This window comes from Epinephelus lanceolatus, chromosome 5 (assembly GCF_041903045.1).
Source record: "Epinephelus lanceolatus isolate andai-2023 chromosome 5, ASM4190304v1, whole genome shotgun sequence".
Classification (NCBI taxonomy): domain Eukaryota; kingdom Metazoa; phylum Chordata; class Actinopteri; order Perciformes; family Serranidae; genus Epinephelus; species Epinephelus lanceolatus.
This window is the reverse complement of record NC_135738.1, coordinates 36,027,306-36,044,737: the sequence shown is the minus strand read 5'-3', so window position 1 is coordinate 36,044,737 and position 17,432 is coordinate 36,027,306. Positions and strand designations below refer to the sequence as shown.

Here is a 17,432-nt window from a genome sequence, read left to right as displayed (position 1 = left end):
AGTCACAAGTCTTAATTTCTACAATTTTACAGTGCTATATAATTATGCCTGAGGGGCTTAACTACAGAAAAACAGCAGTACAAATAATATTTCTATATGCTAATTATCATAGACATGTTCTATCACATCTGTACAATGCCAAACTTCAGAGTTGATAAAAAAGCGGTTACTGTAGTTTGTAAAGAACCTCCATATATTTTGAATTTTCTTCTATTTTGTTTCTCTATTTTTTGTCGCTTTTTTTTGTCAGATGGATGGATGCATCTGCCACAATACCATAAAACACGAAAATTAGATTCCAATTAAAAGTGATCTACAAATAGATGAAGTAAAATAAAAACATGAATCACAAAAAAACAATATGGTGTTGTGAAGCTTTTATTTTGGTTGTGCACAAGGGCTAATTCTCTTACAGGGGGCTTTTATTTTGAATGTTCTGAGAAGACGCGATATTTTTATTCTGATAGGCTTCACATGCGACACTGAGCACATCCCAGATGTTAGCGGAGGTCAACGTAGCCCTGTGTGTGTGCAGGTTTATCCAGACTGAAGGCTAATATACTGTGCATGTTTTGGGATGTCGTCTCGTTCGACTCGACCTTCCAGGGAAGATGCTGTGTCTTTGCGGAGGATGACAAGGTAACGTGTAGCCGCTCTCTGTCGTCAGATAAGGTCACGCCGAGTTGCGTTCATATTTCTGGCAATTTTAGTTTTCATTGGCAGCAGATGTAACATGAAACATTGAAATCACACAATATGGGTTTTCATATTTGTTGAAGCAGCGTTAAAAATAGTCAATAAACACCCCCACTGTTGGGATTATAATGTAACAAGATGCCACCCTCCTTGGTGAATTCGTGGGAAGGAGGTCACTGGAATATCTGACCCACCCAAAGGAAGGGATGGTTTTTTTATTTAATTTATGGCATATTATTGTATAGTACGAGTGCCGAATTAACCCAATGGAACTTGAAGCTCAGATAAAGTCTGAAATTGTGTTTTGTGAGATGTGTACCTCTGTAAAAAAGGAAAACAACCATAAACGGACATTTTGCTAAAACAGTTTGGTTGGAGTTCCTCTCCGTGTGAGAGAACAGGATGTAGCTGACAATATGTGGGTTTATGAAGATGCAGCTTGCATGTAAATGCTCTATACGTCTCTGATCCCAGTCATAGACACCATAGGTCACAGTTTCCATGATGATATTGTTTACACATCCTAAAATCTCAGACATACACATACACATGCAGATATCTGTTTATAGAGATTACACATCATATAAAAATGAAAAACTATAGAAAATTTTAACAAATCTCTGCCTCAAAGCTTTGACCTGTCATGGCAGAAGGTATTTGTGACCAGAAGATTTACCTGACACAGATTGAAAGAAAAAAATGTTGTGATTTTTGATCTCTCTCAAACAAAGGAGGCGACAGCATGGGCCATTATCTTAATATGTCACGTTAATGGTCTGGTGGATAAGGTGATAAGTGATAAGGATCTTGTATTTCACAGCATGATATGATGAACTCATTTCTGTTTTTCCTGAAGTGAATTCAACCGTCTCTGAGCTTCCCTCTGTGGCTGATGAGCCCTCAGACTCAGAGATGGCTGCGATGAGAAAGAGGTTTTCCTCCGTCTGCTCCTCTTCCTCGACTGAAGAAGACAATGCAAGCCTCTATGACAGTGTTCCCATTTCTGCTACTGATCCATCCAGTGAACAAGAACATCCCTACGCAGCTCTGCTCTGGTAAGCTTCCTCTGCTGTCTCCATCACTTGTTCACAGGTGTCAAAGCGACAGAAACAAGACTTGAATAGTGAAGGAAGTAGTAAACGTCCACCTACAGGGGTGATACCTGATCACAGCAGGTGATTAAAGGTGCAGCCACAAAGAGAACTGGCAAGGGGACAGTTAAAAACATAACTAGTGAAAAATAAGCTTCACACACGATGATGACTAAAACAAGTCTCTTTGTCCAGTTGTCATCGTGTCCAAGACTCATTACTGAGCTCCAACAGCAGCTTCACTGGATACAGAGGCGTCCTCAACTGGATCATCATTCTCCTGGTCAGTGTTCTTCTGATCGCTTCCCTTTTGATCGAGTCACCAAGCATAGCATGAGTAACTGCCTTTCTTTATGTGTGTCATTCTGATTTTCAGGTCCTGTCTCATGCTCACTTGTTATTGGAGAATTTCATACAGTGAGTATACAGATTCAACTGTGCATATATACATTTTATACCTACTGTACATTTTCTACTTGGAATTAGATTTTTGATACATTACTAAATCGTATTATAACATACTGGAGCTGTCAGCCACAGTCCTCATTTGTACATAACGCCATGGGTGGCTGTGGTTCAGGATGTAAAGCAGTCATCTATCAGGTGGATGGTCTGTGATTTGATCTCTGGGCCCTGAAGTGTCCTTGGGCAATATACTGAGTGTAATGATGGGAGCAATTGGTGTTTGAGTGCATGTGAATGTTTACCTAATGAGCAGCTTAACAGTGGGTGCCTGGTGATTATGTTGGAAAGCGCATTGAGTGGTCACTAAGACTAGAAAAGTGCTATGTAAATGTCCAGTTTTTATGACATTGTCCTTTGTTTTCCTCCTCTAAACAGACATGGCTTTTTGATAGATGTCAAAAAGGTTTTGGAGCATCTCATTGAGGACAACTGCAACTGGCCATCTGTCAACCTTATATTAGGTGAGGAAATCTTTAAGATAGAATTGTAGCAAAAATACCAATGGCCAAAATTACATGAGATCAACTTTTAGTTAAGAGTGCTTCGCTGGTTTAACATTGCTGTCTTTCAAAAACAATTCAGCAGAACTAGAGACGTCATTCTTTTTACTGCACACATTCCTCTTTTTTGTAAAAACTTGCCACCTTCATTACACACAGTGCAGCTATACAGTTTTGATCTGGCGTTTAGATGTGCTGTGGAAGTAGCACCTAATGTAGCTTAGTGTTGTGTGGTTCGTGAACGAATCATTCAAAAGAACAAATCTGTTGAGTGAACGTACTGAACTGAATCACTTCCGGAACTGATTTGTTTATTTCTCAGTTCAGTTGAGCTCAGCAGCGAGTGTGTAGGCCGGGAGTGGAACTGCCGATTTGGTCTGTGCAAACGATTAATCACTCGCGAGGCAGTCAGGGTACAAGGAGGGACTGCCTACCGCGTGACAAATCACTCGGTGATTGAATCACTCGGTGAACGACGTAACCCCAATCCCTGAGTGATTTAAATCATTTCTTGTCAGCTATACACTTTTATATTTCTCCAAGCTAACGGCTAATGTAGCCAGGACTCAAGCCACATGAACACAATCACACACCTCCCTGTTGTTTTAACAGACTTAGTTTCTTAGATAAACAAACTTAAAACGTTAGGCTGGCCAGTAAGGAGACTCACCAGTGCAAGGCAGGCGCAGCAGCAGCTCAGCCGTGTATCAGTTCAGTGAGTCGGACTACGCAGTACACAGTCAGTGCTCCTCCCGCCAAGCACTGAACGATTCGGGGGAACGAATCTTTTGAACGATTCTTTTTAATGAACTGATTCTAGTGATTCAGTAACATCTAAAGAACTGCTTTGCCATCACTAATGTAGCTCTAAGCTAGTAGCCTACAGCAGAGATGAGCAGTGCACTGCAGAGGTCTGGTGAGCTCATGTCTTTCTAACTCCACACCCTCAATTTTTCTTTAAATTTTTAAACTTGTCGTCTTGAGACCCAACCAGCGCTGACCCAAATGACATCACTTGAGGCAATTTATCAGATGTTATGTGGCTCTTTCATGGAGACACTAAAGGCTTGACACATACATGGAGTAGTAGCCACTCCTCAAGGTCTGCAGACAGAATTTGATGTGAGCTCTGTGGTGGAATTTCTGCAGTATAAAATAGTAAACACAACACGCTTGCCCTGCCATTGTGAATGAACAAAATATATATATTTCTTTTTTTTCAGCTGCCAACATGTTTGCCATTGTGGCTTTGCTCCTCGAGAGGTCTCAGGAAAAGGTGACACTGTTGCATTTTCTTTGTTTCTCTTATTTTGATCATGTCTATCCTGGTTTAGAAAATGCATCAACAACCAACATCAGCAATTTTTCAACTCAAAATAATTGTCCCGGCAAACATCAGCACTTCTATTCCATTTATTCCCATCAGGGTATGCTGTCCCCCACCACCAGTCATCGTTTACATCTCATAAATCTGGGTTTGCTCCTGTTATTTCCTGCTGCAGTCATTGTACATGAGCATACAATATCAACAGGTAACAACTATATGTATGTGCATTATCATCATCATTTCATAATTTCTGCACATGTATGATGCAGTGACAGCAATTTCAAAAAAATACTCAAACTTTAATATTATCAACAGCTAATGGATGTCAGTTTTTCTGCTTGTTTCTGCTGCAAAAAATGTACCTATACTCATGAACTGAAAAGCAAATCAGACACCTTTTTAAGCTTCTAGGCACGGTTATTTCAAAGCCTTAACACAACTCAAGTTTAGTTTGATATCTAAAATTATTTTCTGATGTTTTGCCCAGTGTGCTCTATATAATGTTGCATCACTGCATGAATGTTTCTGTGTATTTTGTCCACCAGGTGGAGCGTTCTTCTCTCTCTGGTTCTACACTGCTCTTGGGATGAAGCTGTATTCATACCAGGAAACTAATCGCTGGTACAGACAGGCCCATTTAACTGATGCAGGTATTTTTCCAACACCAGAAGTTGTGCAGATTTCATTCAGAACAAAAACATAATTTAATAATCCAACAACTAACAGCTCTTTATGTCTGTGTGTCTTCAGAGAGGGATAAAGATCACCCTGTGGCACCAAAAGCCTTCAATGAGCAGCTTACTTTCCGAGGTGAAACTGCTCATCATTCTTAATATGATACTTGATTTCTTTACATGAACTTGTAATGATACATTTTGTCCCCTGTGACTCTGTCTTTGGTTTCTCAGATCTGTATTATTTCCTTTTTGCCCCCACACTGTGCTACCAGAGAGACTTCCCCTGTACTCCTAAGGTCCGCATCAATAAGCTACTGCACAGGCTGCTGGAAATGGTGAGCTGAACAATGGCACCATTATCACTGAGGGTTTGATGCCGTTTTAGAGAATGAGACACATAACGACCTTTTTTGGACCTTGTCTCCAAAATAAAATTTAAAAAAAATCATAATACAGCAATTTTTGCTCGTCCTGTTTATAATACTGCAGCAGTCATCTATCGTTATCCATCAGGCCTAATACGGCATTCACTGTGGAAGTCAAAATGCCTAAGTAAAAACAAAACAAACAAAAGAAATAAAGTGAAATACGTGTTGTGTTTTCTTTTATCTATGCATATACTATTAATAATTAAATGAAAAACACATGTTGAAAGAACAATTTTTAACTTAGCTTTAGGGATTCATCCTTTTGCTGTGACTGGACAGTTATTTAGCTTTCATTTTGCCATGGACAATGTGTCTCTAGTTTAAAAACAAACTAACTAACAAGCAAACAAAAAACAATACAGCTAGCCTCTAAAACCTCTTCATGAAAAATAATGACAGTGCTTTTGGTATTTAGTGGTGTCAGATCTATGTTGCTTTCAATTATTTCAGTTATTAAAGACAAAAAGTTAAATAATTGTCATGTATACCTTGGAAATACAAACACAGTGACAATGTGTGTTATATTTTACCATATTTCTTTCCCAGTTTGTTTGTTATATATGCATTTTAAATCTTCCATAATTAACAGACTGCTGAAATAATGAACTCACAGTCCTACATTGGTATAAAATGTTGGGGATAGTTGTGCAGGTAGAAAACTGTTTTGTCACAAATTGATTGCATAAGATTAAACCAGTTTCTTATAATTTCCATATTTACGTCAGTAGGTGTTAATGAGTCATAATTCATATACTTAGCAACTTTAAAGAGGTTATATTTACTTGGTGTGGGCAAAAAACAGTTTCAGCATGACCTGTGACTGATGCAGTGGATCTACTTGTAATGAGCCTTCCCAGATATAATTGATGTCCAGAGATAATGTAGGTCTCATGGATGGAAACACTGCAGCTTCTTAATTGCATTTTCTGCTTTTAGGTGATCGTTATCCAGATCATGGTCGGAATTGTGCAGCAGGTACAGCAGCTGGTTAAAGGTCCTCCTGTACTGTACAGTATATTACTGTGTACTTATCTGTGTGTGTATGTTACTATGTACCTATCTGGAAACTTTATAGCCTCAATAATGTTGGGCTGAAATACATTTCTGATCTTCTTGAAGAATATAAACTCAGCAGGGTCCTTAGATCTTTAGGAAGCAGTCAGCTGGTGACATGAACAAACAGTGTGAAGCTGCTTTTAGCTGTGATGCTGCACACAGATAGAACAAACTGCATGTTGATCTCACCCATAGCCACTTTCAAATCTAAGTGAAAACTCTGCTTTTCTCCTCTGCCTTTGGTTTGATTTGTTTCTCTGCTGCACTTTTATTACCTTTGTTGCACTGGAGGCAGCTTACAATTTATTACAGCACTGAAACAGTGTCTCTGGTCTGTTTGTATTTCATTTCATGTATTTTATTTGATTTAATCTAATTTAAAATTAAAATCTCATTTTATTCTTACCTATTGTTTATAAATGTCATTCTCATGTTTTGCTTTGGTTTGGGTTTTTGCCCATGGAAAGCACTTGGCTTTTATGAATCACCATGCAGTTTGGTACAGATATTCAAGGTGTTTATGGGTTGAAATCAAATGACTTTGGTGATCCCACTGTTCCTTTAGTGTCACCAGTACTTCAAGATGTTTTACTGATCATTACCTCAACCTCTCTTGGATGGGTTCGCACAACATTTTTTACAGAAGAGAAATACTTTATCTATCTTATGAGTCAGGTGCGTAGGAGAGGGACAAGGACATCAAAAGTTGCACACTGACAACCCTGCAGACACATTTATTTGCCAAATTTGATTTGTAAACCTTTTTCAAGCATTTTCAAATATTTATTTATTTTTGCCTAATGAAGGTCGAGCACCAAAACATTGCAAATAAATGTATTTTTGCAAGGTTAACCATGCTATTCATGGTTCCCAGAGGATGAATCCTAATGACATTGCTGATTCACTGACGTTTCCTCTGGCATCACCATGACGTTCACATCTGTGGTTTAAAGTGAAATGTCTTAACAGCTATCAAATGGATTGATAGTTTGTTCAATAGCCTACTTTGGGTTATGACCAAATACCTGCATGAATAGTGACACTTCCATCAGTCTCAGCTGTACGTGTTATTGTATTAATTAGCAAATGTAAGCATGCTAACATGCTAAACTAAGATGGTGCAGGTGGTTAACATTTGCCTGCTAAATATCAGTATGTTAGCATTGTTAAGGGGAGCATCTTTGCATGCAAAGTCCTTCTTTATAGAGCCACAATCTGTGGATTCTTAGTCTTGTTTCTGAAGGTGTTAACTATGTACATTCACACTGAATATCATTACTGCACTGTGACTGAGTCTGTTTTTCCTTTAAGTGGATTGAGCCCATCTTCCAGAGGTCAGAGAACTCCTTTTCTGTGAGTCAAACAGAATCTATTTTTATTGTGACTATTAGAACAAACACACCTGTGGAATTCACTTTTTTATTCTTGTACATAGAGTATGGATATCACTATGAGAGTGGAGCACCTGGTGGGACTGGTGGTGAGTGATTTTTATTTATTTTAACATCATATTTTATTGACTCTTGATACATCTGTCTGGATTTCCCAGAACTTTAAAGCCCTGACCACATGTAAGATTCCAGTGTGTGATCTTGTAAAGTAAAGTCAAGTGGTCCCAGATGTTGGTGATGATGACGAGGATGAAGAGTGGGAGAAGGAGTATGTTTAGGCAAGATTATTAGAGATAAAAGTTGTATACTGCCGTTCATGACTCAATAAGAGAGACAGAGAGAGCTGAGATTGTGAAATGGTATAATGGTATTGTTTTGTTTTGTTTTTCCTTGTCAGGCACCAACCCATTTCTTGTGGCTCCTCTTCTTCTTCCTGTGTCACTCCTACCTGAATTTCCTGGCAGAACTGATGCGCTTTGGTGATCGTCATTTTTATGGAGATTGGTGGTCAGTTGCACAAACAAACAAACAAACACAAAAACTATTAATGCACATTGTGTTGTTGCACATTCAGCACTGGCTCACTGCCTTTCATCTTTCATTTACAGGAATGCTACAACTCTGATCAATTTCTGGGAGAACTGGAATATTCCCTTTCAGAAATGGTGTCACAGGTATTATCATATTTAAAGCTGAAGCATGCCTCAAGTTTCACTCAGATGACATGAATAACAGATTATTTCACCTAACTTTTGCTTCCATCGCTTATTTGTCTTTGTTTTGTGTCTTCACTTGTGTGAAGACATGTATACACACGGCTGGTGGAAAAGAATGTTCCCCCGTCGCGGGCAGAGTTAGTGGTCTTCCTGATGTCAGCTGCTCTTTTTGAGGTACAGTCTGATACTGCATGAATCACTATTGGGATTTATTTGTTTGGGGGTTTAAGCTGAATAACAATACCTGTGAGAATCTTAATGGCCCATATGTTGTGCAGATGTAGAGTTTCAAACTTCAAAGAAACAAAGGTCATTTTCATTAGAACAAAAACTCTATTGTAACTCACACTGATTAGATTATACGGCAGGCTACCAGGCACTGGTATTCTTGGACCTCCATTTGCAAACGAGCATTGGCGGAAATCCCGGGGGGACGGGGGGTCTGGACCCCAGCTTCTTTGGAAAAATGGGGAATTGTCCCCCCCAGTATATCATTTGAGGAAACTATACAATTTTAAACTACATAATACAGGGTGACCGCGGGTCCTTAAAAAGTCTTAAATAAATTTTTTCAAATTTAAGGCCTTAAAAAGTATTAAATTGTCTTAAATTCAGATCAGACAGGTCTTAAATGTGCTCGCGAAAATTTCTGGTAAGCACGGAATGATCTAAATCTCGCCCCGTCGTTTAGATCATGTGACGCAATGAGTCTGCTGCAGACCCGCAGAAGAAGAAGAGTGTGCTGCATCTTTGCTAGCTATCGTGGCCTTCTTGGTTGCACGAAATGGGAAAATGCCGATTTAATGACAAGTGGCTTGAAAACACAGACTACTCGTCGTGGTTAAGGCCCATTCATGGAAATGTTTATGAAGCCAACTGCATTATGTGCCGAAGGAATTTCAAACTTGGGACAATGGGAATCAAAGCGGTGGATTCGCATTTGCAGAGCGGGAAGCACAAGGACTATACCAGAGCCCGCCAGCAGACTCCGATTGCCCGTTTCTGCTCCACTCTACCCACCACCAGCAAGGATGTTACGACCAAGGATGTTACGGTGGGAAATCCACAGCCAACATCGTCATCATCTGACATTCGCACAGCTTGTGGCTCTACGCCAACACTTAGAGCAGAAGTGATCTGGGTGCTGAGGACGGTGACTAGCCATCATTCGTACAGATCAAATGAGGGAATAGAAGACGTGTTCAAGGCCATGTTTCCAGACTCTGTGCTTGTACAGACATTTACATGTGGACGAGACAAAACGAGGTACGTGGCCAAATTTGGATTGGCCCCGCATATTAAAAAACAACTCATAGCCGAAGTCAACACGGGCCCATTTGTGATCATGTTTGACGAGACACTGAACCAAACAATAAAAAGCAAACAGTTGGACCTGCATGTGCGTTATTGGCGAAATGACCACGTTCAGTCAAGATACTATGGGTCACAGTTCATGGGCCACGCCACTGCTCAGGACCTGCTTCAACATTTCAAGGTGAGTTATCAGTCTGTTTATTAACTCTTGTATAACTTAGATCAGCGTATCATAGTATATATATAACTATATTATATAGGCAGGTGTGGGACGCACAGTAGGCTAATGTAGGCTAATGATAATTCATCACCTGACAGGGTCTGACAAAAACGGTTAAAAAAATAACCGGCGGGCCAGCAAAATCTGCCCAAACATGCTCAGGCAAGCACCGACTCTGATCTTTTTTTTTTTTTTTTTTTTTTTAGTGTTTCATATTGTTATTATTTATGATATTGCGGTAGACAGACACAGCCGGTGCTTCTTTCATTGCTGACGTAATTCACAAGCCGACAGAGACATGCAGGTGCAGTAAACGTTTCCAAGGTAACAGGGCGCTCCACCAACCAGAGATGTCGTTAGGATTGTGGGTAGTGTAGTACTTCCATGGCATCGTGAAAAAAACTCATTTCCCTTAAAACAAGGTTGATTTCGCACAGACTTGTAGCTTCTGCTGGAGCAGATTTTTTTTTTTTTAAATCTCATAGCTCGTGGTCAGTCTACCTTTAATAAATTCCACAGTATGGCTAATAATCACTATTCTAGTTATAGAATATCACTGGGATTTCACTTCCAGAACCTCACTGCTTATGTCTATAGGAACTGTAATGTTTTAGCAAGGTACTTTATGGTTACACTGAGTAAAGCTTACACAGGCACTTTTTGCAGCTCAAAGTAGTGGACTATTCGTAATGCAATTATCATATTTTTCAAAGTTAAATTGGAGAGCATATCATGTGAAACAGTGCTTCACTCATCCATTCGCTAATAAGGAAATCACCAATCATACAAGTTGTGAGCAGAATATTGTCAGTGTGAACTGTGTTTTGAGGGTTATAGTGAATGCAGACATTTTATGCTGGTTGTTTACCTGCCAAAATGTCTAAATAGTGTACAGATTTACCAGCCACAGACAAAAATTACCAGAATTTGGTTGGTAATATCTCCCACACTAAACTGTAACTCTATAGGCTAGCTACAGTGGTTGTCTAGTTATTTAAATAGCTCATGTTGCTTCATTTGGGAAATAGTATTATTTTTTTCCTTTTCTTCTGTTTCTTTTCTTTTCTGTCTTTTTTTTTTAAAAAATCTCTCCTAGTCTGATATTAATCTGAAGTAGAATGTAAGAGATGAGATGTCTTGACTGCTGTATCGCTAATGTCTGCATTTTTTTTTTTTTTAAATTCCCAGGAGTGTGTGCAGCAGCTTGACCTGAGAAATATGATTTCAGTCTCCATGGACGGACCCAGTGTCAACTGGAAGTTTTTTGACCTGCTCCAGCAAGAACAGGCAGAAGAGTTTGGAGGTGCCAAGATGACCATGGTTGGGAGCTGTGGGCTGCACACACTGCACAGTGCCTTCAAAAGTGGCTTCAGTGTCTGGCAGCTGGAGAAAGTACTCAAGGCATTGCATACAGTGTTCCACAATACTCCTGCTCGAAGAGAGGATTTCTCCACTTTGACCAAGACATCTGTGTTTCCCCTACCATTCTGTGGGCATCACTGGATAGAAAACCTACCCGTCGTCGAGAGGGCTATTGCAGTATGGCCAATGATTGTGATGTACGTGGATGCAGTGACGAAGAAAGAACTTCCAAACCCTAAAACATCATCCTATGACGCTCTTGTAGAGGCACGGAAGGACTCTCTTATAATAGCCAAGTTGCACTTCTTCATTCAGCCTCAGCAAGGTCTCAGTATCGGCTACACCTGGACCAGGAAAAGAGAAAGAAGGAGAGCGACACACGAAGAGAAAAGAGAAAAGTTGCAGAGGAGTACCTTGAGCAGCTCAAAAAAAAGAAGGTGACACTGAGTGAGGTAGCAAACAGCCTAGAAAAAGATGCAGATAAACTGGCAGAGCAAGCTGAGGGTCACTCAGGCACACTCATGGCCCAGCTAATCACCAAGTCCAACATACTCAGAAAGAGATACAAAGACAAAGTCGCAGAACTGAAAGAGGTTGCGAGAGAGCTGGAAGATAAATCAGCAGAACTCAGGCACATGCCTTGATGTCCAGTCAGACATTTTCTCTTTCCCTTACCTTCCCACCTTCCTCTTTTACCTCAACTCGGAATTCCTGTTTTTCAAATGAAAATTGTGTGTTCACATTGTTATGTCTGAGGTGGGCCTATAATAGAAATATAAGGTTTCGTTAGCCAGGACAGAAATTAAGCTTCTATTGTGGGTTGGTCAGTGACAAGTCATATTAGCAAGTAGTATGGTACAGTGGCTTCTTTGCTGGAATTATTTTTGTTGTTATTTATTGATTTTTTTTTTTTCTTCAAAAGACAATTTTATTCTAGTTATTTACATTTTCTCTGTTCTCTTTCCACATTAATAAAAGCCATTGTCTGTGGCTAAACTCATCACTGCCAAAGTGGAGGTTCTCAACACATTGATCATCTGTCTGTTCAGAGTTAAATGAGTCTAGATTATAGTCATTGAACCTGCAGGGATTGATCTTATTCAGACTCATTTTTGCAGAGCTCTGACTCCCATACAAACGCTTGTCCTATAGTGAGGAACAGCTGTGTTGTGGAAAAAGCTTTAATATGAGCTTTTAGTTGTTATCTAGATTGTTACCTTACCTTCTTATTTAGTTCTGTTGCCACTGGCATTTTATGAGACTCTTGTTTAAAGAAAAGACAAAAGAAAGTGAACGAGCCACCAATATCCCCTCATCTATGGATGTCGAAATTTTAAAGAAGATAGTGTCTGATTAAACTGTTGGTCTGAAAGAGGTCAGAAAATGATGAAAAATGTCCGAACAGTGTCCCACAAGCCCAAGGTGACGTCCTTAACACAATCCAAATACAGTCAGTTAAGTCTCATAGAGAGGTACAGAAACCAGAAAATAGTCACATTTAGCTGGAATTAGCGAAATTTTCCTTAATTAAATAGTGGGTGGCGTAATCGTTATAGCTCTAACTTATTTGGACATGTGTTCTTTTTTTGTATCTTTTTCATGTCTTTGTTTTACAGTAGAGATACAAAAATAAACAATGTACTATATCCCCTTCTGTCTTAATTTGCATTTGTTTACTTCAGGTGAGGTAATTCACAAACTTCACCTACTGGCTCAGTTTAAATAACTGTTCTCTTTCCACATTAATAAAAACATTTGAAGGATGTTGTTGAACAACTGATTATTTTCATTTTTCCTAATTGTACATTTTTAACTGACATCAATGCCTTTAATTGTAAAAGAATATATTTTCACTTTGGTCCATATTTCCATCGCAAGTTTGGTCTTAAATTTTTTTTAAGGTGGTATTAAAAAGGTCTTAAAAAGTCTTAAATATAACTTCCTCATACCTGTAGTCACCCTGTAATAATAAAAACTGAAAGCACTTGTGCCAATTACATATGCAACACAATGCATTTATAACTTTAAAAAAGATTGCATCCTCCCCTTCTGTGTGAATGCAGCAGTTATACAAACAGCCCAGCCACTTAAAATCATTCAAACTCAAAGAATTTTGGACCAATTTTAGTGCAGTTTGGATCGTTACAATTTACAGAAGTGTGTTTACAAAAGAGAATACTTCATTCTTCATACCATTTTTTTTGTAAATGGTAAATGTAATATTTCTATATTTAAAATTGTCTTTTCCCATCTCTACCATCCATCTAATATGATGTGAACATATTAGCCACGGCAGTGCTTTGAGCTAAATACTAAAGTCAGGCACTAATGTTATGTAGGTGTAATGTTTGTCACCACCCTAGTTTAGCCTGTTAGTATGCTTACATTTGATAATTAGCACAATAAGTACACTCGAGGCTTATGGGAATGTCATCAGTTCTGGTCATAAAAAAAAGTACTGACAAATTGAAATTTAACCTAAAGGCGCTAAATAAGGGATCGTCTAAGTTTTTACAATCCATGCTGAGGATATTCTATTCTATAGTATTCCATCAAATAGCTGTTAAAATGTTTTAGTCTGGATCAAAGTGGACTGACTAGCTGACAGAACAATGTAGAGTCATGCTGCCTGTATGCTAAAAATATATATTAAACTAAAGATACATGTTCCTGCTTGTGTTTATAGAATGTGATTAAAACATCTCATCATACCAATTTAAATTGCAGACTTTATGTAAAGAAACCAATGTCAGAAATGAATGAAAATTAAGCATCATTTTTGCAATGTGAGAGCAATAATTTCCTTCTATTCAATTTTTTGTTTGCATACATCCATTCATTGTTAAAGACTAATAGCAGCAGTGAAAGAGATGGTGATTTTTGCAGTACCTGAATCTTACTGTATTGAGATTACAGGGCTATTTGCCCAAACAAACATTGCAATAATAACTTGCTGTGATGCTTTTTTCCTCTCTTCTTCACAGTATATGATTGCTCTGCCCCTGCACAGCTGTCGTCTGTGGATCTTCCTCATGATGCTAGTTGAGGTGAGAATATCACACCAGTGGAAGCTGGTAATTATTCACCTGAATGGGGTCAACAGGCACTGATTGCTTCTACTTAGATACTAGAAATGTTGTTGTCTAGTTTAGTCCATCAAGCTTTGACACTTATTTGACTGTTACCTAAATCAGCAGCTCCAACGCGTTCTCATTCCAACTTGCCAAATATCACTGCTTTGTAAGTAAACTTACGAGGTACCATAAACACTTCATTTTTATGTTTCTTTCCTTGAGTTAAGGCAATAGAAACACGTTGTTAGGTTTAGAAAAAACATCATGGCTTGGCGTGAAATAAGTACAGATGTTACTAATGTCATACAGCGTCACGTGACATACGTCACTACTGTAGCTACACATAATAGCATACTACATTGTTTATAAAATAACTCTATTGACTTAATTTCACAAAGGAAACAAACAGTGGGCTCCCAGGTGATAGTCTGGAGTTTGTCTAAGCCATCCACCTCCCCTCCCACCCTCTCGCTCGCCCTATACTTACTTTCTCACTCTTTATACTACTGTTATTGCCGGCATCATTACTGTTGCTTGCCGGTGCATATCATAATACCGGGAAAGGTGCCTCTCTGCATTTGTGTCTAACGCAAACGTCCACTGACAAAGCAGCAGTTTTTGACAAGTTCAGTTTTTGCCCACTGCATTAACAACTTCCGCCACCTGGTACATATCATACTGCCACAAAAGGTGCCTCTGTGTGTTTGTTTCTGATACCAAGATCACTGACAAAGTGGCTGTGTTTGATGAGCTGGGAATGAGAATGGGCGGGCAGCTCTACAAAGTCCTCAGCTTTATAGTGACTTGGGGCTCTTTGTTTCATCGGGCCGCAACTTAACTGTTTTGGTTCACTCTCAATGCTCTCATAATGTACGCAGGCAGTCACAAATATTTACCTGCTGGAAAGAAGTATCTTTAGATCTGAGGACATAACTAGAAGGACCTGTGTTGCTCTAAATATTACATGATTTCCTCTTGATTTTTTGCAGATTAAATAATAAAAGCAGGGTTTTATTTCCCATATCTTTTATGGTAAGGACACACCCAGAGTGTTGTGCTAGTCACAGCTGACCTTTCAGTTTTTATTAGAGGTGGTGAATCATTTGCAAAGAGCATGACGTGATCACAGACATAACACTACATCAGACCAAAGGTCTGCAATCTATGTTAGTTATAAAGCAAGCGCTGAACCCATCAGCTATTTTCTGACGACAGTAAAGCCTCGTAGGGCGAGGGCAAATATTTTGGACTGATCCGGGGTAGCCAGCTGATAGATTAGTTGTAATGCTAAACAGGAGCAATGAAGGCAGTAACCACGGCACTTAGACTGGCAGGGCTATTTACAGTGTGTGTCCACAAGTGGTCAATGGTGTGAGGAGTCTGCTCTGTTTTTTAACCAGATATAAGTATTTCATGAACATAACAAACAAACCTTGTCACATGAGAGAAAATAAATAATTTTTAATCATGTCTCTTCTGGCCTTTTAACATACCTTGTGTACTGTAGGCTGGGCTAAAAAGAGTCTTCACTAAACCACACTGTGTCCTCTTCCTCCAGCTCCTGGTCGCAGTATTCCTCGCAAACTATTTCCAGGGAAACTATGGCAACGGCTTAGTGTGGCTGTGCCTGCTGCTGGGCCCTCTTCTGGCCGTGAGCACCTACTTTCACGACCACTACATCAGCCTCCATCACCATCATCATCAGTCATTGTGCTCACCGCTGACATCCGGCCATGGTCTTCCCGGTGCAGTTTTCCTGCAGCTTCACTGATCACTGAGAAATGTCTGAAAGAAACTCTCTCTTATTGTACTGTATTCACAAATAGACCAAGAGGATACAGCTGTAGTCCAAAGCTCAGTGAAGGCTGCTCTCGTCTGTCCAAGGATCCATTTTGATTACTGGAAAAACTTTTGGAGTTATAGTTATCTTCTACCCAATTCAGCAATATAAATATGGAGTATATGTTGTGTAGACTCATAAATGGACCTATTGTATATGAATATACTTGACTTTATACTTGAATGTTCATGAATATACTTACACATCTGACAGATGTTAATGCAATAAACTACTGACTGTACTTCATAGCCTACATTTGTATGTCTGAAGCTTAATTGTGACCAAAAAATGACCTGCAACATGACGAGGCTGCAGCAATCTCAGCCAGTGTGTTAGTCAGTGAAGGTCTGTTTGATCAGTCCTGCTATAATGGTGTGAGTCAGCAGCACAGAAGATAAGGTTGCTGCTTGCACACTGCTGTGTCAACATGTGGTTAAAGGGCCCTAGTTCATTTAAGTTTACCGTAAGTTTCGTGGACACGATCCAATCAGGAAATATGGGGAATGATTGTACCTCATGGTTCAATGACTCCAAGTGTGGGATGATTTATGCCACGTCTACCAGCCACATCAAGGTTGCATAGGCCTTAATGATATTTAGATACCCTCTGGCTTGTTCTCATAGTTACTTTGCCATATTTTATTTTATAGCATATAAAGGTTCATTGAGGACTACCACTGACAAATGTGTGCTGTTCTTCTTACATCTTTTGTTAACTCTAAATGGGATCAAAATGGTGAGCCTGCACAGGTTTCTATATCCTTTTCTAAAAACTGCTCATACATATATTTAAATACAACTTTTTTTAAGGAGCTCAACTTTGTCATGTTTGCCCTTTATATAGGGTTACAAATAACACGGGATATCTGGTTCACCTACATAAACCCCTTGAGAAGGGTCTTGGTCTGCCGATTTTGATACACTACAACTGGGCAGCTAACTCCAAGGCTCCTACCTACTGGAATCAGGAGGTGCAGAGGCGTAAAGAAATCCTTCATGACACCACTGCTGTGAAAAATTCTTCACTTCCTGCTCTTTTGTTTTCTAGTTCTGCTTTGGTTTATAAGTCAGTTCATCAAAACTTTACCTGAAGGAGTTCAAGATAAACAAGATAAAATTAGCTTGCAAAACTTGCCAAAATGTTTCCATACATGCTCCCACATGCCAAAATCACTCATTCAAGCCTGGACAGTTAGATGGCGTGTTTGCAGCCTCGAGGGAGAGGGGCATTAGAACTTTGTTAGATCTGAGCATTGATGGTCATTTTGTATCATT

At 39.3% G+C, this 17,432-nt stretch overlaps 2 protein-coding genes across 3 annotated transcripts; both read left to right on the top strand.

The window, feature by feature from the left end:
• Positions 1 to 438: 438 nt before the first annotated feature.
• LOC117261683 (diacylglycerol O-acyltransferase 1-like) lies at positions 439 to 16,410 on the top strand. 2 transcript variants are annotated; one of them, XM_033634100.2, is made up of 18 exons: positions 439 to 639; positions 1,553 to 1,751; positions 1,983 to 2,070; positions 2,164 to 2,204; positions 2,628 to 2,713; positions 3,976 to 4,028; positions 4,179 to 4,284; positions 4,625 to 4,729; positions 4,830 to 4,889; positions 4,988 to 5,091; positions 6,121 to 6,159; positions 7,552 to 7,593; positions 7,676 to 7,720; positions 8,029 to 8,138; positions 8,240 to 8,305; positions 8,434 to 8,521; positions 14,228 to 14,290; positions 15,876 to 16,410. In XM_033634100.2, exons 2-18 carry the CDS (start codon positions 1,609 to 1,611, stop codon positions 16,086 to 16,088), a joined length of 1,452 nt encoding a protein of 483 aa, XP_033489991.1. In that variant the 5' UTR covers positions 439 to 639; positions 1,553 to 1,608; the 3' UTR covers positions 16,089 to 16,410. The 2 variants fall into 2 exon arrangements, with proteins under 2 accessions (XP_033489991.1, XP_033489990.1); XM_033634099.2 differs by having other exon boundaries at positions 500 to 639; positions 3,976 to 4,284.
• On the top strand, positions 9,028 to 13,279 carry LOC144463512 (uncharacterized). Its single transcript, XM_078168171.1, has 2 exons — positions 9,028 to 9,842; positions 11,070 to 13,279. Exons 1-2 carry the CDS (start codon positions 9,132 to 9,134, stop codon positions 11,682 to 11,684), a joined length of 1,326 nt encoding a protein of 441 aa, XP_078024297.1. The 5' UTR covers positions 9,028 to 9,131; the 3' UTR covers positions 11,685 to 13,279.
• Positions 16,411 to 17,432: the final 1,022 nt, after the last annotated feature.